Genomic DNA, 26,407 nt, shown 5'->3' with positions numbered 1-26,407 from the left:
TATTTTTATCGTTATTATTGTCGTTGATATCGTTATTATTATCATTTTAAACCTTATTATAGTTGTTATTATTATTATTCTCCAGCGTTACTGTTATAATTATATTATTACACTGATTATTATCGTCATTATGTTTAGTATCGTTATTATTATTCTCGTTCTTATCACCGATATTATCGTTATTATAGTTATTATCGTTAATATCTTTATTGTCGTTGATATCATTATTAATTATCATTTAAACTTCTTATTATTAGTTGTTATTACTATTATTATCGCTATTATTGTTATTATCGGGCGCTGTTATGATTACTACTACTGCTATTGTTATTATTATTATACGTATATTAAAGTTATTACCGTTATTATCGTTACTGAAGTTATATGATTGCTATTATTATTATTAATATTATCGCTACTATGCTATTATTACTGTTATCGTAATTATGTTTAGTATCGTTATTAATGCTATTCTCGTTATTATAATTATGATCGTATCACCGTTCATATTGTTATCGGTGGTAATTATTATCGTTAATTATCGTCGTTGATATGATCACAATTTTACTATTATCGTTATTATAATCTTTAATAACGTTATTACCGTAATAATCTTCTTATTATCGTTAATATATTATTATCGCTATTATCGTAATTATCGTTTATTATTATCATTATTATCGTCGCTTATAGTTATGATTACTACTACTGCTATTGTCTATTATCGTGATTGTTTATTAACGATATTATTATTAGTTATTACCGTTATTATTGTCGCTGTTATGAAGTATACTGATTGTCATTATCTATTATCTGTTATAACTATCGCTAATATCTTTACGTTATTACTGTTATTGTCGTGATAATTGTTTTTATCGTTATTTTAATACTATCGTTGATTCTATCTATAATTATGATCGTTATTATTATCGTAATCATTATAAATATTATCGGTGGTAATTAATAATATCGTAATAATATCGTCGTTGTCATTATAGTTATCAAAATTATTATCGATATTATCGTTATTATAGATACTATTTTGCAATATCGTTATTATAGTTATTATTACAAGTAATTAATCGTCATCATTATATGCATTATCGTTAATTATCGATATTTTCTATCATATTATCCGTTAATTATCGTAATACTATTGTTTCTTTCCATATCATCGTAATTACTATCGTTACGATCATTAATTATAGTTCTATTATGTCTTTATCGTGATTATTTTATTACCGTTATTGATATTGTTATTATTATTATCAAGTTATTATTGTCGCATGGTAATTATAGTTACTATTATTATTATCGTTTATTGGTATAATTTCTATCTTTGTTATCACTATTTACGTTATTATCGTTATTGTCGTGATAATTATCGTTTTTATCGTTATTAATTATTTTTGGCATAATCATTATCGGTATTAGCGTTATCTAATACTACCAAATGGTTATTATTATTAATATTGTAAATATTAATCGTCTTTAATAATAATAATTAGCTAATTATTGTTGCCATTATTAGTTATCATTAACGTTATTATCGATATTCTCGTTATTATGAAAATAACGATATTTCGCTATAACGTTAAACCTTAATAGTTAATTATTACCATTAATAATAACGATTAACGATCATATATCGAAAATAAAGCTAATCATTATTATCGATATTATAATAACGATAATGATGATTGTCGTTATTATCATATGTATATGTTAATATTTCCATAATAATAATAACAGTAATTACTATCGATAAAATACGATACATAATTAATAGAACGTTCTATTATTATTATGGAAATAAACAATATTATTAAGGATAATAACGATAATAAAAGAAAATATCGATAATAATAGCAATGAATGATGACGTTAATACTTGTAATAATAACTATAATTAACGATAGCGAAATAATATCTATAATAACGAGAATATCGTGCTAACTTTGATTAACTATAATGGCAACAATAACTATTAATTAATTATTATTAAAACGATAATATTTTATGTATTTAATAATAATAACGGTAATTAATGTAGATAGAATTAACGATTATAAAAATAATAACGATAAAATAATTATGCGACAATTAACGATAATAACGTAAATAGTGTCGATAGATTATAACAATAAAGAGATAATAATAATAACTATAACAACGACAACTATCTTCTTTTCACAATAATAACAATATCAATAATAATAAAAATCGTAAAGACATATGTATATTAACTATAATGATGATAAAGAACAATAGTAACAATTACATTGATTATGACAAATATGTTCCGACGACTAATAATAGCGATTTTATTACAGTAACGATATTAAAGATTATAATAAACGATAATAATAAAGAACGATCCATATCAACGACGATAATCCAACGATAATAATTACCACCCGTAACAATATGATACGATTAATTACGATCATAATTATAATAACGTTAATAGCATTAAAAAACGACAAGAACCATAACAATAATAATAAAGATATTAGCGATAATAAAAGATAATAATGACAATCATATATAAATAATATATATATATATTAATATATATATCGTTAAAAACAATAATAATAACTAATAGCAATAATAATAATCATAACGACGATAATGATATAATAATAATACCATTATAATAATAATAATAATAATAATAAGAAGAAAGATAATTATAAAAATAAAGAGAATAAAAGATATTAGCGATAATAACTATAATAACGATAATATCATTATTAACAATAATAACGAGAATAATAATAACGATACTAAACATAGTACGATAATAATAAGATAGTAATAATATTAATAATAATAATACTTATTATAACAGTAACGATAATAAAAAAATATATACTATAATTACAATAATAAGAATAATAACAGCCGTACAATAATAATAAGCGATAATAATAATAATATACTATAATAAAGGTTTATTTAATAATAACGGTATATCAACAATAACGACAATAATAATAAAAGTATAAGAACGATAATAAAATATATATGTGTGTAATGCGGAGTGTAACTATAAATGCGCTGATAACTAAAATAACGTAATAATAAGGATAACGATAATAATAATTAATAAACATAATAAAAGTTAATAATAATAATACCGATTCTAACGATTATAACAACAATATTAATGCCAATATTAATATTAATAATTAACTATAATTACGAAGGAACGATTTAATTAACAATAATTATTAATAAAAATAATAACGATTATAAAGTTATTAATAATAATAATAATACCTACGATTATAATGATAATAGCAGTAATAATAACGAAAATAACGATTAATAATAATAACAATCATAATAATAATAATAACGATAATGCCAACTTATAATTAAAATAATAATAGTAATAACTATTATTATAATAATAACGATAATAACTATTACGATTAATAACGATAAAAAGGAGTAATAATAAAGGTGCTTGATAATAATGATAATAGGGATAATTAAGATAATTACGATTCTAATTAATAATTTAATTATAACAATAATAATAAAGACAATAATAATAATAAACATAAAAATAACTAGCAATAATATAAATTACGACAATTTTAATGTAGCGGTTAAAACGATAATAACAATAATAATAACGATTAATGATAACATTAATAATAATAATAACGATGGAACCACGATAATTAATAACGATAATAACGGCAATGACAATAACACAACATTAAATGATAATAACGAAATAATAATGACAATAACGTGCAGTAACAACGGTAATACATGTAATAATAACGGATAATTACTAATTACGATAATGACGATAACTCTTTATTAATTAATAACGATATTCATAACGATAATTATGACGATGATAAAATAATAATGATGAAAACGATGATATAACGATAATAGCGTGCGCGATTAATTTGTGTATAATTGTAATAATAATAACGTTAATAATAACGATAGTAAAAATATACGCATTAATGTACGATAATATTGATATTAACAGTTAATAGCAACAATAATGACGATAATTAATAATAACGATAATGTAAAAAAATAATAGCGATAATGTCGATAATATCGAAAATTAGCGATTAATAAAACATTTTAATAACGTAATAATGACGATAAACGATTAATAAAATACCAATAATAAAGTAAAGAATAATAACAGTATTAATAATGATCATAATGGAAAAGAGAGAGTACGATGTAAAACCATTAAAAATGAATAACGATATAAAATACAAGATAATTACAAGTAATAATAACAGCGAAATAATAACAATCGGGAATAATTATTATTATTATTATAATAATAGCAATTACATTTACATATTATAAAATTAAAAACGTAGTAACGATAATAAACACGATAATATCTATAATAACGATAGTACAATAATAACGTGTAATGACAATATTAATAACAGTAACAATATAATAATAATCATAATAGCGACAATGAAAAATGATAATAACAACATTAATAATATGTGTATAATCCGGGCATGACATATTTGTAAGAATTAACTAATAAATTAGGATAACTAATAATAGCGATAGTTCTGATAAAAACAGTAATAGCGTTGTTAATGGAATAATAATGTAACTCATAAAACGAAGATATTATCGATAATAATAACGATAATAATAATATAATGTAACAACTAAAACAATTAATTAATAAAACTAATAACGATAATAACGAAAATAAAAAAGATAACAGCGATATTAAAGATAATATCGATATTAAAATTATTAAAGATGTCAGCGATAATAGCTACGTTGCTGACAGTAATTTATTTAAAATTATAAAAATAAAAATAATAAAAAGATAATAGCGATTATTACAATAATAACGATAGTATCATTATTAATGTTAATAACGAAATAATTCTGATAACAATGAAAATAAAGAAAATAACGAAATAATAACGACAATAATGATATTATTAAGATTAATGTAACAGTGATAATATAGATAATAGTAATACTATTATCCTAGCAGAATATTTATGACGAAAATAATAACGATAACGTTATGAATAAAATATAAATAATAATAATAACAATAATTATAAAAATAACAATGATAACTTAATAACACGTTATAACGTTAATAACATTAATAATATTGATAATAATAATAATAATTATAATAAAGACAATAATGATGATAATAACAATAATAACGATTATAATGATAATAATTGTATTAATAACGATAATAAGGGTAATAACAGTAATAATGATAATAACTACGATAATAATAATAATAATAATAATGATAATAATAATAATAATTCAAATAGTGACGATATATCATTATATAAAAATGAAAACGATAATATCTGTAGTAACAATATTAATAGCGATAGTAATTTAAGAATAATAATGATAGTAATAATTGCGATAATAAAGATATAAACATTTTTAATGATAATAACGCTAATATCGATAATAATAATAATAGAGATATTAACGATAATAACGATAATTACGATAATAACGTGAATAACGATAATAATAATGATAATAATAGTTGTAAGGATTACGGTGACAATAATAATGATAATTATAATAATGACAGTAATATTAAGTATAATAATTATAATATTAATAATACATATAAAAATTACGATAAGAATAGAAATAACGGTAATAAATAATATAAAGGTACTAACGATATTAACGATAATAACGTAAAAAACGTTAATAATAACAATAATAGTAATTATAATAATGACGATAAAAACGATAATGACGATAATAACGATAATAATTACAATAATTGTGATAATAACGATAAAAACGATAATATTGACGATAGGAATAGTATTAACGAAAACCACGTAAATTGAAACGGTAATAATAATAATAATAATAATATCAACGAAAATATTGAAAAAACGATAAAAACAATAATTACGTTATTAACGAAAATAATGCTAATAATAACGATAAATATCAAAATAAATATAATAGCGATAATAACAATTATAAAGGTAATAACAGATAATAAGTATAAAGATGATGGTAATGAAAATTACTATAATTAGTTTAATAACAATAATAATAAAAATAACAATACAATGGTTAATAACGATGATAACGATAATAACCATAATAATAACGATGAAAACGATAATAACGATAATATTAACAATCATAAAAATAATAATAACTATAAAAATATTAATAATGATAATAACAATATTAACGATAATAGCGATAACGACGAAAATAATAACAATAATAATAACTATAATAATAATAGTAATGATATCAGTGATAACGATTACAAAAATAATAATAATAATAATAATAATAATAATAATAATAACGATATAATAACGATAGTAATAAGATGACGATAAAAACAATAATAATGATATTGACGATAATAATTAAGATAATAATAATAAGAAGAAGAAAAATAATAATAATAATAATAATAATAATAATAATAATAATAATAATAATAACATAATAATAATAACGATAATAATGGAGAAAACAATAATAACGATAATAATGGAGATAACTATAATAACGATAATAACAATAATAACGTTAATGACGATAATAATAATAATAATAATAATAATAAAAATAATAATAATAATAATAATAATTATAATAATAATAATAACAATAATAACGATAATAATAATAATAACGATAATAAGGAGAATATCCAAAATAATGATAGTGACGGTAATAAAGTTTATTACGATAATAAAAGCGATAATAGTAAAAGTAACGATAATAAAGATATTGACGATAATGACAATAATAATGATAATGATAATAACAATTATAATCATAATAATAATAATAAAAATAATAATAGTAATAATAATAACGATAGTGATATAGATAACGATAATATCGTTATTAACGATAATAACGATAATAATAGTAATAACTTATTTAACGATAATAATATCGATAATAATAATAATATCGATAATGAGGATAATAACGATAATATCGATAATAATGACAATAATAACGACAGTAATAATAATAATAATAATTATTGCAATAATAATAACGAAAATAACTTGCATAACGTTAATGAGAATAATACAGAAGGTAACGATAACAACGTGCATAACAGTATTATTAACTATAATAATAGTTATAACGATAATAACGACAATAATAACGATAATAATCATAACAACGATAATGACGATAATAACGATAACAGCGATAGTAACGATAATGTAGTCAATAACAATAATAATAGCAATAATAATAATAGTAACGATAACAGCGACAATAATAACGATAATAATAATAATAATAATAATAATAATAATAACATTAATATCAATAATAATAACGATAATAATGGATACAATAATAAAGAGAAAATCTATAAAACCGATGATATTAACGATAATAATAATAAGAATAATAGTAATAATAATAATAACAATAATATCGATGAAGAAAAAATAATGATAATAAAATAAAAACGATAATAACGATATTAACGAATATAATGTTAATAATTTAAATTACGTTATTAATTACGATACTAATGAAAATAACGAAAATAACGAAAGTAACGATAATAAGAAAGACAACAATAATAATTATAAAAATAAAGAATATATGAACGGAAATAACAGCCATAACAATAATAAGGATAATACTGATAATAGCGATAGAATTTATAATAATTTTCATAACGATAAAACGATAATAACGATAAAAATTACGATAATAATAATTATGAAAATAATAACATTAATAATAATAATAATAATGATATTAATAACTAATATTAATAATACCGATATTGACGATAATAATAATAATAGTAATGATGATAATAAGAAACACAACGTTAACTAATATAATAACGATAAAAACGATAATAACGGTGATAAGGATAATAATAATGATAATAAGAAAAATATGGATATAAGCGACAATAGAAACAATTATAGTAATAATAATAATTATTATTATAAAGATAATAATAAAATTAACAATAATAACGAAAAGAATAACGATAATAATAATATTAATAATAATAATAATAATAATAGTAATTATAACGTTAATAATAAATATAAGGGTAATACAGACATTAACGATAATAACGCTAAAAACGATAGTAATGGTAATAATAGCGATAATAGTAATAACGATAATGACGATAATAACGATAATAATAACGAAAATAATAATTATTTTAATAATAGTAATAATATTAATAATAATAACTATAATAGTAGGAATTACAATAATAACGAAAATATCTACAATAACGATAATAATAACGATAATAATAATAATAATAATAATGATAATAATAATAATAATGATAATAATAATAATATCGATAATAAAAAATTACGATTTTAAAGGCAATAACGATAATAACGATTATAACGACAATAGCGGTAATAACGTTAATAACGATAATAACGGTAAAAATATTAATAAAGATAGTGACGATTATAGCGATTACTACGATAATAATATTATTAAAGATTTAAATAATTGTAACGATAACTGCAACAGTAAAAACTATAATAATAGTAATAATATTAATAAAAATAACGTTAATAAAGATAATAACGGAAATAACGTTAATTACGGTAATAATTACGATAATAATAATTGCAACGATAACAGTAACAATAATAACGAAAATAACACTAATAAGATTAATAATTATAATTTTAACTCTATGCCGTCCGCACGTCTCATAAAAATTTATTCGCTTGACTCCAGCAGCGCTCATTTGGATTACTTGACTTGTCGCCGACCGTACTTTACATTATCGGGAGGTTATGAATTATTAAATTTTACTAATCCTATATTTAGTTCTCATAAGTCTCAAACCTGCTCCCCTTTCATGAAATTTCGGAGATATACATAAGTAAATAAATACACAATTTGTTTGTTTTACATATTTGTATTTTTGCATTTTCTTTGATTCTTAATATTTATCTTTGGTGTAGTAAGCAGCAAAACAATATCCAAGATGAAACGCAAGACTTGTACATTAACTTTGTTATTCTTATTTTTTTTGCTTTTGGAACATACGTGGCAATTTTTTCGTTTTCGTTTATTCGTTTTGTAAATAAGTACTAGTTGTTGTTGCTTTATTTTACCGGAAAGCCTGTCAACAGGATCATAATGAGACGTACGCGATGAAGTGGCGACTTCAAAGTTTTGCTCAGAAGAAGGTACAATGTGGTTTATCCAAAAATCAGACACAATAAAAACTTGTAAAATCGGAGACTCTTGTGTTCTGTATTGAAATATTTACATGTATGGAATGCATTAAATAATGCACAATTAAAGAGATATATTCAAACCCATTTTTTCCCATTCTATAGTTTTTCTGTATATAGGGTAATAACTCAAATTTTCGTCAGCCCGAACCACTCCTTTCATGTATTTGTTATAGTCTAAAACACTTTCAGGTTTCTTTATGGTGTAATTGGTTTTTCTACATTTTGTTTGAGTGTTAGTCAAAGTGGCATTATGTATTGTAGAGATCGTTCATATCGTTTAAGATTTCGAAGTTCTCCATACCTGTGTGAGTACTTCACCTTTCCATTGATGACAAGCTTTAAATAAATTGACATTTACGTGCTTTAATGTTCCCGGAAAGCCTCCATTTTGTCGTATCGTTCCACATACTCGAATTTTCTTATGAAGTAAATTCCCTGCAAGTTCTCCACTGTAGTAATAATAATCTATGTAGAGGTGATGCCACTTTCCATAAGAAGATTCCAATAGTTACATCACTTTTTTTAGCTAAAAGCTGCCCAACGCCGGAGTATATCATGAATGAGGAAATGCATCCCGCAATTGAATCACACATCATCCGAATGAGTATGCCATATTTCGTAATTTTCGACGTAATGTAAACATTAAAATTTAACCGTCCACGCCACGGTACCATTCCCTCATCAATGGAGATGATTTAACTTAGATTAAAATTTTCTTTAAACTTTTTGTGAAAATAATCAATTATGAATTGCACTTTGAAAAGGCGGTCGGGATTATTAGGTTTATTGTTAGTGTCGGAAAAATGTAAAAATGATAATATTTGTCCGAATCGATTGCGGGACATCGTTTTACGAAATATCGGTGTGTCTATCAACGGATTCGTTGACCTTTAATTATCGATCCTTGCTTTTTTTACAATACCCATAAGTATAGCAAGCCCAAACCATTTTCTAACATTTGGTGATGTAACGTCCACAAATTTGGCATATCTTTTATTCAGTTTCCTTCTACTGCAATTTTGACTGTAGTACTTGATGGTTCCATTGCTAATATGATCAATTGATCGTTCCCAATATATCATGCTACGATATTCTCGACGTTCTGTGTATCTTTGGGAAGTATGTTTGAAGCCGAAGATCCTTCAAATTTAATATTAGTCCTCGGTGCATCAAAGCCTCACCACTGTCCACTGTCTTCTTCGCCTAATTCATCCGAACCAATTGGCAACCGTAGTGTTCGCTGCATTCTTCTCATAGGTATTTCACTATTCTCTAACAATTCTGCTTTACTTTCATTTTTTCTATATCCATTGTCTTCTTACCAATCGGCCAAGTAATACGGAAGGTCAGACAAGATGTTAGCGTATTAATCGTAAATAATCGCATCGCCTCTTCCATCTGCCACGATGAAAGAGCACAAGTAATTATAAATACAAAAAACTTAAGACTTATAAAACTTATTGTTACCTAAACTAGACATTTACATAATACAAAAGATATTAAAGTGCTGTTGCCGACCACTGAATGATAATATGCACACAACAATGTAATACCACCGACCGTTACTCGATAATTTGCGCTCGCTTTGTGGTATCTTTCGCCGATCATTAGCTGATAATTTGCGCACGACACCATTGTCGAGTCGATCGCGTTGGTCGCTATTTTACGAAAGACACCAAAGTGGTGTCACTAGCCATTTGCCGCAATTTTGCGCAAGACACAATTGTGGTGTCATTGGACAGCATAGTGTAAAAATAACGATAATAAAGATAATGAGGATAAAAACAATATTAACGACAATAACGATAGTAACGATAATAACTTTATTAGTGATACCAATACCTATAATAATAATAATAGCGATAACATCGAAAGTAATATCTGTATTAATAATAATAATAATATTATTCATAATAATAAAAATAACGATAAAAATGATAATAACGATAATATCGAAAATTATAAAAATAATAACAATAAAAATACCGATAACAACGTTAAAAACGGTAATAATGATAATAACGATAAAACGTTGATAACGTAAATTACTATCATAATAATGATAATAATAAAAATAACAATAATAACGATAATAACAATGATATTAACAATAACAATAATTATATTATTAATTATAAAATTTATAAAGATACTAATAATAATAGCGGTAATGACTATAATAACGATAAAAACGACAATAAGAGTAATAAAGTTTTTAAAAATATTAATAACGATAATATCGATAATTACAGTAATAATAGCAACATTAACGATAATATCATTAATACCGATAATAACGATAATTGTAACGATAATAATAATAGTTACGTTAACAGAGACAATAATGACGATAATGATAATAATAATAGTATTAATAATATTAATATTAATAATAACGATAAGTATACATATAACTATAATAACGATAACAATAACGGTAATAATAATAATAATAATAATAATGATAATAATAATAATAATAATAATAATAATAATAATAATAATAATTATAATAATAATAATAATAATAACCATAATAATATAAATAACAATAATAACGATACTAATGGTAATAAAGGTAAGAACATGAATTACGATATTAATGACGATGATAATAATATCGATAGAAAGGATAATAACGATTATCATAACGAGCATAATGATAATAACGTTAATAACAATAATAACGTTACTAATGATAATAATGTTAATAACGATAATATAAGCGATAACAATAATCGTAATAGCCATGATAATAACGATAGTAGTAATCATTAAAATAGGAATAATATTAATAAATAAAATAATAATGATAACTATAAAAATAACAATAATAAATAAAATAACTATAAAAACAGCAATAACGTTAAAACGATAATAGTTACGAAAATATAAATAACGATAATAACCAGGATAATGATAATGATACGATAATGATAACGATAGTAAGGATAATAACGATATTTACGATATTACCGATAATGGCAATAATAACGTTAAAACGAATATATCTAGGAAAATATTAATAACGATATAAACGGAAATAATAAAAGTAATGATGCTCATAACAATAATGAGGATAGACGATAATAACGATAATATCGTTAACAATTTTAATGACGATGATAATAACGATAACAATAATAGTAATCATAACAGCGGCGACAAAAACGGCAAACTAAAGATAATAACAGTAATAATATAAGTAATAATAATAATAAAGATAATTAGGAATATAACAATAATAAAGAGACTATCGATAATAAAGATAATAACGATAATTACGATAACAATGTTAATAAAGATATTAATAACAATAATAATAATAATAACGATAATAAATCTATTACCTGTAATAATAACGATAAAATCGGTAATACTGATAATAACGATAATAACGATAATAGTAATAATAATAATAATAATAATAATAATAACAATAATAATGGTAATAACGATAATAACGGTAATATGGTAAATAACTATAATAATAATAATATCAATAACAGGAATAATTACGGCAATAATAACGACAATAACGATAAGAATGATAATATTAACAATAATAAGGTAATAATTACGATAATAACGATATCAACGATAACAACTATTAAACTTTACTAACGAAGTTAATAACGATAATTATGATTATAATCATGATAATAACAATAATAAAAAATAGAACGATAGTAATATAAATAACGTTAATAACGATAATAACGAGTATAACGTTAGTGGCTTTAATAACGTCAATAATGCCGAGCATAATAATTGTATCGACTATATCAATAATAATGTTTATATTAACGATCAAAACTATAATAACGTTAATAAAGATATTAACGATAATAAATGTAATAACATTAATAATGATAGTAATATAGATAATAATAATTTCGATAAGAATGAAAATAAAGATAATAATGATAACAATAAAGAAAATAACAATATTAATGATATCAAAGATAATAACGAAAATAATATCGATAGTATTGATAGTAAAGCAGATAACGATAATAAAAACGATAATTACGATTGCAACGACAATAATGATAATAACGCATAAACGATTATAATAACGATAATAATAATAATAATAATAATAACGAAATTAATATAACTAACGAGATGAAGGATTATAACGATAATAACGTAAATAACGATTATAATAAAAGTTACAATAACAAAGACAATAAAACGATATTAATACAAGTATTAAAAATAATAATCATAATAATAATAATGATAATAATAAAAATAACGACAAAAAAGATAAAACGATAATAGGGAAAATAATAACAATAATAACGATAATAACTATAATGACGGTAATTACTACAACAAGGACAAATGACGATAAAAATAATAATACTATTAATAATATTGATATTAATAAAAATACCGATAATTACTCCAACAAAGCTTATAACGAAAATAATATCAATAATAATAGTAATAGTACCAACGATAATAATAAAAAGAAAGATATGGAGTATAATAATGATAATAACTTAAATAACGGTGACAATAAAAATAAGGATAACAGCGACGATAATAACGATAATATTAATAACTTTAATAATAGTAATAATTAGTATAATAATAATTATAATAACGATAATAATAAAAGGGCGATGATAACGAAACAGAAACGAAAATAATTGTAGTAACGATTATAGCGAAATAATAAAGATAATAATAATGATAATAATAATAATAATAACAACGATACTAATAAAAAAATTATAATAACGATAATAAGGGAAATAATGGTAATAATATCGATAATTATAATAATAATAATAATATTTATAATAATAATTAAAATAATAATAATATGGATAAAAATAAAAATGACAATAATAACGCTAATATCGGTTATATTGACGATAATAATAATAATCACGACAATTACGATAAAAATAACGATAATAACGGTAATTTCATTAATAACGACAATAATAATAATCACGACAATTACGATAAAAATAACGATAATAATAATAATCACGACAATTACGATAAAAATAACGATAATAACGGTAATTTCATTAATAACGATAATAATAAATATAACAATAATAATAATAATAATAATAATAATAATAATAATAATGAAAACAATAATAATAATAATAATAATAATAATAATAATAATAATAATAATGAAAACAATAATAATACAAATCAATAATAATAATAATAATAATATCGATAATTATAAAGATAACGATATAATGATATTAACAATAATGACGATAAAAATAATTATAGTAAAACTAATAACGATAACTACGTTAATAATAGCAATCATAACAATAATAACATTAACAACGATAATAATACAGATGATAATAATAGTAGCGATAACAGAGACAATAATAGCGATAGTAATAATAATAATTAAAATAACAATGGTAATAATAATGATGATAATAAATATGACGAAAATAAAGATAATAACGATAATAAGGATATTATGGATGTTAATAACGGTAATAACGATAATAAAGCTAATAATAACTATAATAACGAAAATAACGATAAATACGATAATAGTGATTATTACGATAATGACGATAATAATTATAATAACGATATGAAAGAAAATATCGATTTTCACTATTATTATATAATAAACTATAATAACGTTAAGTGTAACTGTAATAACATTTATAATGAGAATAATAATAATAATAATAATAAAAACGATAATATAGAAATATCGTTAATAAAGGTAATAAAGATAATAAAGAAAATATCGAAAATAACGAAAATAATGAAAATAATGATAAAAACGATTATAACGTTACAACGATAATAATAGCGCTAATAATATTAGTAGCGATAACAGCGGCAATTATGGCGATAATAATAATAACAAACAAAATAATAGTGACAATATTATATAATAATGCTAATAATAAAAATAACAATAATAACAATGATAACGATATTAATAATAATAACGTATATAATAACAATAATAACATTAATAAATTTATTACCTTAATATCGAAAATAACGATTATAACCTAAATAACAGTGATCCTAATTATAATAACGAAATTAATATTGATAAGGATAATAATAACCATAATAACGATAATAAAGATGACAATAACGATAATAAGGATAACAATTGTAAAAACTAAGACAGTAACGATAATAACGGTAATAACGTTAATAACGATAATAATAACTATTATAATGAAAATAAGAAAACTTTCGATAATAGAGATAACAATAACGATAAAAATAAAAGCAATAAGAATAATAATAATTATAATTACATTGATGATAAAAAAATAACAGTAATAGAAATATTTACGATAATAATAATAATAACGGTAATAACGTAAATAACACTAATTTAACGAATATAATTACGAAGATAATATAAAGATCGATAATAACGGTAATAACGGTAATAACACTAATTACGAATATAATAACGAAGATAATATAAAGATCGATAATAACGATAATAAAGATGATAATAACGATCATAATAATAATAAGAATAAGGAAAAAATAATAACGAAAAATAACAATAATAAGAATAATTACGATAATAACGAAAAAATGGGTAATAAGGATAATAAAGATAATAACAATAATAACGATAATAATAATAAGAACGATAATAACGTTAATAATGATAATAAAAATGTTAGTAATACTATTATCAATAATAGCGATATCAACAATAATAATAATATTAATAGTAATAATGATAATAATAAAAATAACGATAATAAACATAGTAACGATAATAACGATATTATAGATATTAACAATAATAACAATTGGAAAGATAATATTGTAAATAACGATAATAATAATGATAGTAACGATAATAACGAGAATATTACTGATAAAAACGATAATAATAATGATATTAATAATAATATAGGAAATAACGATAATGAGAACAATAATAACGATAATAATAATAATTACGATAATAACAATAATAATGATAATTACGATAATAGTGTTAATAACGATAACAACGATAATAATAACGACAATGATAATAATAACGAAAATTACTACCTTATCGACAATAATAATAATAATAACGATAATAACGATAATAACGTTATTGAAGGTAATAATAAAGTTAATAATACTAATAAGGATTATAGCGATAACAACGAAAAAATAGCAATAATTATAATAATTCAGAATGAACGATAATAACTGTAATTAGGATAATAACGTTACGAACGACAATAATAATAATAACGATAATAATGTTAATAACGTAAATAACGATAATAATAATAATTACGATAAAAGCTATAACTATATCAATAATAACGTCAATAATGATATTAACAATAATAACGATAATTGCGATAATTACAATTAATAATGTTAACAACGATAATAATAACAATAGTAAAAATAGTTACGTAAACGGCGACAATGGCAACTATAATAGAAATAATGATATTAATATCGATAATAATAAAAATATCGATAAGAACGAAAATAAAGTTAATAGCGATGATAATAATTACAATATCGATAATAATGCGACTAAATGTAATAACGATAATAATAAGGATTATAATAATAGTATCGATAATCCCGACAATAAGCATGATAACAGTAATAATAGTAATTATAATAAAAATGTTTTTACGTAAAATAACGATAGTAATTACTATAATAATGATAATAAGAATTATAATAATAATAATAACAATAATTATAAAAATTACAATAATATAGTTATTAACGATAATAGCGATGATAACGATTATAACGGCAATAACGTTAATAACAATATTAATAATCAGGATAATAACGATAATTATAAATATAATAATAATCATCATAAAGATAATAATAATAATAACGGTAATAACGTTAATGGCGATAGTAATACCCATAATAATAATAGTAATCATAACAGCGACAATAACGACAATATTAATAACGATGATAACAGTAATAATATTAATAATAAAATTAATAACGATAGTAATAAAAATAAGAATAATAATTATAATAACGATAATAATAACGATTATAACCATTATAACGATCTTAACGATAATTACGATATTAACGTCAATCACGGTAATAATAACGATAATAAGTATAATGATGACGATAATAATTGAAATAACGATAAAAAAATAATAACGATAATAATCATAATAACGGTATTATATTTTATAACGATATTAATAATACGATAATAACGATAATAATAATGCTAATAAAGATAATGCCAATAAGTAAAATTAATAAGATAATAACGTTAATAACGTTAATAATAACGATAATAATAATAGAAATAATTACAGCGATGACAATAACGATAATAATAACAATAATAATAGTAATAATAATATTAATAATTAATAGACCGATAATTATAAATATAACAGTTCAGAGATATTAACAATAATAACAATTATAATGTTCATAATATTAATAATAATTATTATACCGATAATAATAAAAATAACGATAATAACGATAAAAACAGTAATAACGTTAATATCTGTAATAACGATATTAACAATAATTACGATAATAATTATATTACTAATAATATTTGAAATAATAATAACGATAATAATAAAATTAAAGGTTATAAAAATAATAACGATAATAACGATAAAGACGAAAATAGATATAATAACGATAATAATAACGATATTAATAATAATAATAATTATAATAATGTTAATAATATAAATAATAATAAAGATAATAATAAAAATAATTATAATAATGATAACATCAACAGAAAAAATAATAATAATAGTAATAATAATAATAATAATAATCATAATAATATAATTAACGTTAATAACGATAATAAGAACGATAATAATAACAGAAACCATAACAGCTACGTTAATTGCGATAATAACACCAATAGTAATAGTAATAATGATAATAATAATAATACTAACGTTAAATATAAAACTAACAGTAATAAAGGTAGTAACAATAATATCAATAATAACGTTAAATATAAAACTAACAGTAATAAAGGTAGTAACGATAATATCAATAATAACGCTAATACCGGTTATAACGATAATAGCAGTAATAAAAACGATAGTAACGATAATAAATATAAGAGCGACGGTAATACCGATAATAATAACGAAAATAATATTTATGATGATAACAACAATAACGATAATAAAAGGAATAATAGCGATAATAACTGTAAAATCGATAATTACGATAATAATGTTAATAACGTCAATAACGATAATAATAACGATAAAATATAAGTATCGATAACTGCGATAATAATAACAATAAAAATAATAATAATAATAATAAATATAATTTCTATAAAAATAATAATTATAAAAACATTAATATTAAAGGGAAGAATAATCACAATAATACTAACTGTAATAGTTACTTCACTAACTGTAATAGTTACTATAATATTAATGGAAATAATAATAATAATAAAAACAAGAATAATAATATAAGTAACGACAATAACGGAAATAATGATAATAACAATATTAATGTTCATAACGATAATAATAATAGTAATGTTAACAACGGCAGTAATATCGATAATAATAATAATAACAATAAAATTAATGTTATAATTACGATATTAAAAAACAACGATAACAACGTTATTACCGTTAATATATGTAATAATAACGATAATAATAAAAAACGATAACAACGATTATAAGGGTAATAACAATAATGATAACTGCAATAAATATTGTAATAATAATACTAACAACAATAATTACGATAATAATAAGAAAACTGATAATAAAAAGAATTAGCATAATTACGATAATGACCGTAATAACGGTGATAGAGATAATAACGAAAATAATAATTATAACGATAATAAAGATAATAACCATAATAATAACAATGTTAACAAAAAGAACGATAAAAACTATTATTATGATAACATCAATATTGTTAATAACGATAACAATAACGATAATAATAATAGAAATCATAACAACGACGTTAATAACGATAGTAATAACGATAATAATAATACTAAAAATAATAATGATATTTATAAAAATGACCACATATAAAGATAATATCGACAATAACAGTAATAACTTCGGCTTAATATCGGTAATAATAACGATAATAATGATAAAAACAATAATAACGATAACAACGGAAATTACCATAATAACGATACGAGCAATAATACTGGTAATAACGATAACAACGATAATAAATTTAATAGCGTTAATAATGATAATAATAACGTTAGTAATAATAGTAACGATATCATCGACGTTAATAATGATAATAATTACGGTAATAATAGTAATAATAATATTAATAATAATAATAACGACAATTATAAGAATAACAATAATAAATTTAATAACGAAAATAACGGTAATAATGATAAAAAGATAATAATGACGATTATAACCATAATAACGATAATACCTATAATAACGATATTAACGTCCATAACAATAAAGTTAACAATAATAATAATAGTAACGATAACTTCGATAATAAAAACAATAATAATAATAATAATAATAATAATAATAATAATTATAACATTAATGATTATAATAAGAATAACGATATTGAATACTAAAACTGTAATAACGATATTAAAAATGTTAACGATAATAACAATTTGAAGAAAAATAATAATGATAATATTAATAATAACGATAACAGTGACAGTAAAAACAATAATAATAGTTATAATAATGAAAAAAATAATAATAACAATAATAATAAAAATAACGTCAATAAGGATAAAAACGATAATAACATTAATAACGATAATAATAATGATAATAACAGTTACGACAATGACGATAATAACGATGATAATAACGATAATAACAATTAGGATAATGACGATAGTAACGATAATAATAACAATAATAACGATAACAACGATAATAACGGTAATGACGTTAATAACGAGAACAATAATTACGATAAGAACGATAATAAAGATAATAATACTGATAACAATAATAAAAATCATAACAGGGATGCTATCATCGATAACTATGACAATAATAGAAGTAATAAAAATAATAATAATAATAAAAACGACAATAATAAAAAGGCAATAATAAAGAGAATAACAATAATAAAAATATAATTATTAATAACAATTTTATAATGATTATTTAAAAATAATAACAACATCGATTATAACGATTATTATGACGAAGATAAAAATATTAACGATTAAAACGATAATAACGATAATAACGTTAATAATGTTAATAAAGATAATAATAACGATAATAAAAGTTGAAATCATACAAGCGACGATAATAACAATATTAATAATCATAATAATAGTAATAATAATGACGATAATTATAAAAATGTTAGTAATAAAATTAATATCGATAATAACAATAATGTTTTTAATGTTAATAAGAACGATAATAAAGAGAATAACGATAATAACGATAATAACATTAATAACGAAAATAACTACGATAATAACAATTACGATAATATCGATATTAACGATAATAACGATTATAATGACGATAATAATATTAATAATAGTAATGATAATAATAATAATAATAATAATAATAACGATAATAAACATAATAACGATAATAACAGTAAGAACTTTAATAACGATAATAACAACGATAACAGAAAGGTAGCGATAACACCGAAAGTAATTTTTTTTTGATGGTCTGAGTCTGCCAATCTTTATGCATTAATCCAGAGGCCCCGACCGCCATAGGAGCGCTTCTCTATTTGCTTCCCCCATTAATGTCCCTGGAGTGTCGCATTCACCGTTGCAATAAGCACTACCGACTAAACTCATATCCATCCCAGAGGCATAGTGAAACAATGTGGCATTACTTCTTGATTGCGCCACTGCAACAGGTCTGTTTAAGGGACTCTCATTTTGGCTCTACGGGGCAGGAGCCTGGAGCAACTTTGGGGGCAGGTCTAAGGGCCGCCCATCTCCTTCTTTTTTCTGCGCAAGATGGCCCTGTCGTACCAGGCCACCTTGCTCTACTCCTCCTGACCTCGGAGCATTTTCTCGACAACGTTGTCTGACGAGATCTTCCCGTGGACTTACTCCAAGGCGAGTCGTTCGACGCTCCACCGGGCACATTAGAAGAATGTGTGGTGGACGTCGTCGTCAGTCGAGTCGCTATATGGGCACGTGCCGTCTGCAACATTCCTCATTTTGGCGAGGAATGAGCAGAACAGACCATGCCCTGTCAAAAATTGGGTGAGGTAGAAGTTGACTTCTTCCGCCTCCCGGTTTAGCCAACTGTCTGGCCGACTAATGAGTTAGGCCGTCCATCTGCCCCGAAGCTCCTGTTCTCATCTGCTTTGCCAAGTATCGATGCTGGTAGACCTGGAGAGCCTTGATGCCACCTCCTTTCCCAGAACGGGCCTTTGGTGGTGGACGGATTGTCTCTTCTGAATTAGTAGATCGATCGGGAATACATCCTTGATCACTTGCACCGCGGGCTCAGACACTGTGTAGCAGGAACAAGCGATTCGGAGAGCGCACCTCCTCAGTACCGCTGCTATGCGTTTGAGGTATTTGTCGTGTCGCAGCGCCTCGGCCCAAACTTCTGCGCCGTACAGCATCACTGCTTCGGCTGCCCGTAGCAGTAGTCGCCTTATGCACGTTCGGGGTCCCTTGACTTTGGCCATGTGTGTGCCAAGCGATGCTACCTCTTTTGCCGTCTTGTCGGCTGCTCTAATTATGTGCGCACCAAATTTCAGCTTGTTGTCGAACATTACATCTAAGTATTTGACAGTCGACTTAGTCTGGACCACCGCGTCTCCTACAATGAAGCTGCGCAAGGTGTTGATGCGCTTCTTCGCAAGTAGCATTATCTCTGCCTTTTGAGTTCCTAGAGATAGCCCGTGGTCTTCCATTCAGGAGGCGACCCTACGCATGACCTGGATGAGCAGCAGCTGTGCCCCCTCCGTTTGTCTTGCAGTTATGACAACTGCAATGTCATCTGCGTACCCAACTAAGAAAGCATCTTCATGGAATGCCATACGTATGATACCATCGTAGAAAATATTCCTGATATCCGGTTCCAGTATGGAGCCCTGGGCTGCCCCCGAAGTCAACTCAAAGCTTCTTTGGCCATCGCCAGTATTGTATTCTAGGAAGCGCACGTCCAAATGAACACCGTGAGTTCCGAGTATGTACCCCGGGACGCTGAAATTACGTTCGAGAGCCTTCATTGCCATGTCTCACCTGACGGAGTTGAAGGCATTTCTCACATCTAAGGTGGCCAGCAGACATAAAGGGTGAGATAGATGATTCCCTTGCTCCGTTATTTTACAGGCCGTGACAACCTCCTGGTCTGCGTGGATGGTTGAGAGGCCGGATCGAAATCCATACTGGTGGGCGGCAAGATCCCTCGCTGACCTCATGGCTGCGTGCAGACGTAGCCTAAGCAGATTTTACAGTATCTTGCCAGCCATATCGGACATGCAAATAGGCTTGTATAACGAATCGGCATCTGCTGGACCCTTGCCCTCGCTTATGAGCACATGTCTAGCTTTCTCTCACGGGGAGGGGAAGATACCCTCCATGAGGCACACGTTGTTCTTATTTAGCAAAAGCTTGGGGTGACTCTGCGCGACGGCATTCATTACTTCCGCTGGAAGGCCGCCTGGTCCTGGAGCTTTCTTGTGCTGAATAGAAAGTGCGGCCCTGAGTAGCTCCTCCTCCGTAAATTGTGACGCTTCTGGGCTGAAAGGCGCAACCGTGCCAATCTCTCTCTTCGGCTGCGAGGGGAATAGGGTATGAATAAAAATTTGCAAAGTCCACGCGTCCTGAGGGATACCTAGCGTGTGAGTCCCCATCTTGCGAGTGACGATCTGGTACCCTAATCCCCACGGATTCTGGTCGACATCCAGGCAGAGCTCCTTCCAGCATCGTCGTTGACTGGCCTTGATGGTTCCCTTCAAAACTTTCATCGCCGCTTGATACTCTGCGGCCAAGGGAGCAGCGTCGAGATCGCGTCTCTTTGCTCATTGTGCTAACCGGCGTAGCCTTAAGCACTTCCTGCGAAGATCTGCGACCTTGTTCATTCACCAGTTGCAGGACGCCTGTGCCGTTTCGTGCTCTTCTTTGGGAACGCTTTCGCGGAACTCTTTTCGAAGAGCTGCATAGATGCTGCAGTAATCATCGTGGCCATTGCAGTTGGCGATGGACTCGTGGAAGCAATATGTTGGGATCTCCAACCTTCATCTATGTCTGAAGACAGCCTCTCTCGATCCATTCTTGCGATGTTCCACCGGGGGTCGCTCTGCACATGTCACGGCTGGCATCTTATCGTGCACTTCAGATAGCATCTACTGATGATCGCTCCCGGTATAATCCTCGATCACCTACCAGCCTGCGACTATTGCCACAAGGTGTTCGTAGGCTGTAGAGACTTCCGGGATCGTCTCTCTGTAGCCAGGACTTTGGAAGGTTAATGTAGAGCCTGTGTTGAGTACTGCTAGTTACAGTCTCGACACCACCTCCATGATTTGTCTTCTTCTGGAGTCAAGCTTGGCCTCCTCACATTCGAGAGCTTTGGTATTGAGATCTCCAGCCACAATGAGATTCGCATGCATATCCTGCAGAGCGTCTTCCAGATCGTCTAGTTTGGTCTGGAGGTCGTCTATCCGGTCGTTCGCGGTGAGACATACACTGCCATAAGTCATCGAGTTATGTCTCACCCAAACGTAACTGCGATCAGAGCCCCTGCACGAGCCGCTCGACTGGCCATAGTCGAGGCAGCGGTAGCATCGTCTCACTTCTGCTCTTCGCCTAACCCTGCAGCTAACAAAGTCGATTAGCATTCGGCCGACATTCAATATCTTCGCAACTGCTTCCTCTTCTATTTTGACGACGCCCAGGAGTTGGAGTCTTGCGTTCGGGTTCGTCATTTTAACTTCGAGATTGCCCTCGTAGTCTGGCACGATCCGCTTTAGGGTCTCTTCGACTTCGACCAATGATGTGCAGCAATCACAGGTCCTTTTCTCCTGAGTAGCTCTGGGGACCAGTTCCGTGATGCTACTCCTGTCTCCTACATCTTTCCTCTGCATTTCTGCGAATTAGGCTCTTTTTTCCGCAGTGGTCTTCTTTAGTTCGAGTAGAACCCCTCCCTTTCTGGTATGCTATCTAACGACTACACTTGCGGCGCTGGTCTTGATGCGCTGCTGAATGGCTCCGAATACGTCTGCGTAAGATTTACCATGCGCAGGATTCAGGAGAATCGCGTCTGGCTTCGTTCTCTATTTTAGCCCGTACTCCGAATTTTTCGGGTTCTTTTTCTTCTACTGTGGGTGTTTCGTCGCTCTCTTCGATGCATTTCCTTATTTTCTTTCTTCTTGACTACCTACGTCCACTTGGTGGCTTTGGCCGTCGGTGCCTATTGCCTCGCTCTTATGATGCTTTCTTTAGGCAACTGCGGCGAACTTGTAGCTACTCTCTTTACTGCGCCAGCATCTTCAACAGAATTTGACCATGTGCTCTGAGAAACTCGGGCGACTGTCCTGGCACCCTTATTGACCTTTTTTCGAGATTCATACATGAACTGGAGACTGTCAATGATGTCCTCCAGTCCTGGGAGCCCTTGCTTAATCGCATTGTTTACGGTTGGCTGTCAGGTAACAGCCGACTTAATATTGGCAAGTAGGACTTTCGCTTGCGCAAGTATCTCATTCTGTCCATCTCGTGTTGTCCCCTTCACAGGATGTATAAGTGACGTCAAACCGGAGTGCCGTATGATATTAACGGCCCTGGCAGCCCATGATCACTCCTTCAAGTGGCCCTCTTCATATCTTACACTTCCTAGCGCTTTCGTCACTCCGCCGGCCAGATCACATACCTGTGCTGCCATTCCTGATGGATTATCCAGCGCTGGGGACAGATTGCCGAGCCCAAACTACTGGCAATTGCTGGATGACGACAGCGGGTGGCCAGCCTTACCACCGCCTGACAAAGCCGTTCCGAGAGTGTTCCTCCCACGACTGCTTTTGCGTTTCGCTGTACTATCCATCCTGAATAATATATTGATGGCAGGCAAGCTCTCCAAAGGAAAGAAATGGAACTGTTGGAAGCTAGAGAGTGAGAGAAAGAATAGATAAAGATATGACGGAAGAACAAAGGAAGTAATAGCAGTAAAAGAACATTCACATGCTATTCTCGTACACCGATTTATTCGCCGCATATAAGAAGAAGGTAGTGCTAGGGAGTATTCTACTTCCACTTAACCACAGGCGGGAACACCGTCAATAATAACTATAATAGTAATAATAAAAATTAAAATAATAATAATAATAACGATACTAATAAAAATATCTATAATTATAACGATAATAGTAATAATAACGACAATAGCGATAATGACGATAATAATAACGATAATAATAATAACGATCATATCGATAATAATAATATTAATAATAATAGTAATAATATCGATAATAATAGAAATATCAATAAAAATATAAAATAATGATATTAACGATATTAACGATATTAACGATATTAACGATATTAATGATTATAACGATAATAAAGATAGTAATGTTTATAATGCTAATAACGTTAGCAAAGAAAATATTATCAATAATAGTAATAGTAGAGATTGCAGGGAGTATAATAACGTTAATAATAATAATAATAAAAAGAGTAAGTATAATAATAATAAAGATAATAATAAAAATAACGATAATAACCATGATAACGTAATAAACCAGAATAACGTTAATAACGGTAATAATATGCCATCGTTAATAATAACGATAAGAACGATAATAACGATAATAACGATAATGAAGACTAACAATGATAACAACGATAGAAATGATAATAACGATAATGATGACTATAACGATAACACTACGGTTAATAATAATAATAACGATAATATCGATAATAACCTTGATAACGATAAAGACGACAATAATAATAACGATTGTTATTAACACCATAATATTTATAATATTAATAATAATAACGATAATATTGGAATTAACGATTATAAAAATATTAATAACGATAAAAACAATTATCACGACAATAATGATAATGACGTAGATAATGTCGATAGTTATAACAATAACGGTAATTATAAAAGTAA

General features: G+C 26.1%; 1 protein-coding gene across 1 annotated transcript; it reads right to left on the bottom strand.

Moving 5' to 3' along the window:
* Window positions 1-21,620: 21,620 nt before the first annotated feature.
* On the bottom strand, window positions 21,621-22,187 carry LOC146872130 (uncharacterized). The gene has a single exon (XM_085664352.1). It carries the CDS (start codon window positions 22,185-22,187, stop codon window positions 21,621-21,623), a length of 567 nt encoding a protein of 188 aa, XP_085520478.1.
* Window positions 22,188-26,407: the final 4,220 nt, after the last annotated feature.

The sequence above is a fragment of the Vespa mandarinia genome, unplaced genomic scaffold (assembly GCF_050613455.1).
Source record: "Vespa mandarinia isolate Hongniang unplaced genomic scaffold, ASM5061345v1 scaffold_46, whole genome shotgun sequence".
Classification (NCBI taxonomy): domain Eukaryota; kingdom Metazoa; phylum Arthropoda; class Insecta; order Hymenoptera; family Vespidae; genus Vespa; species Vespa mandarinia.
This window is presented reverse-complemented; position numbering and strand designations above follow the sequence as displayed.

Bases quoted from the DNA above. Each gene is read 5' to 3' on its own strand.
- LOC146872130 (XM_085664352.1), bottom strand. From the start codon at position 22,187: ATGGAAGACCACGGGCTATCTCTAGGAACTCAAAAGGCAGAGATAATG.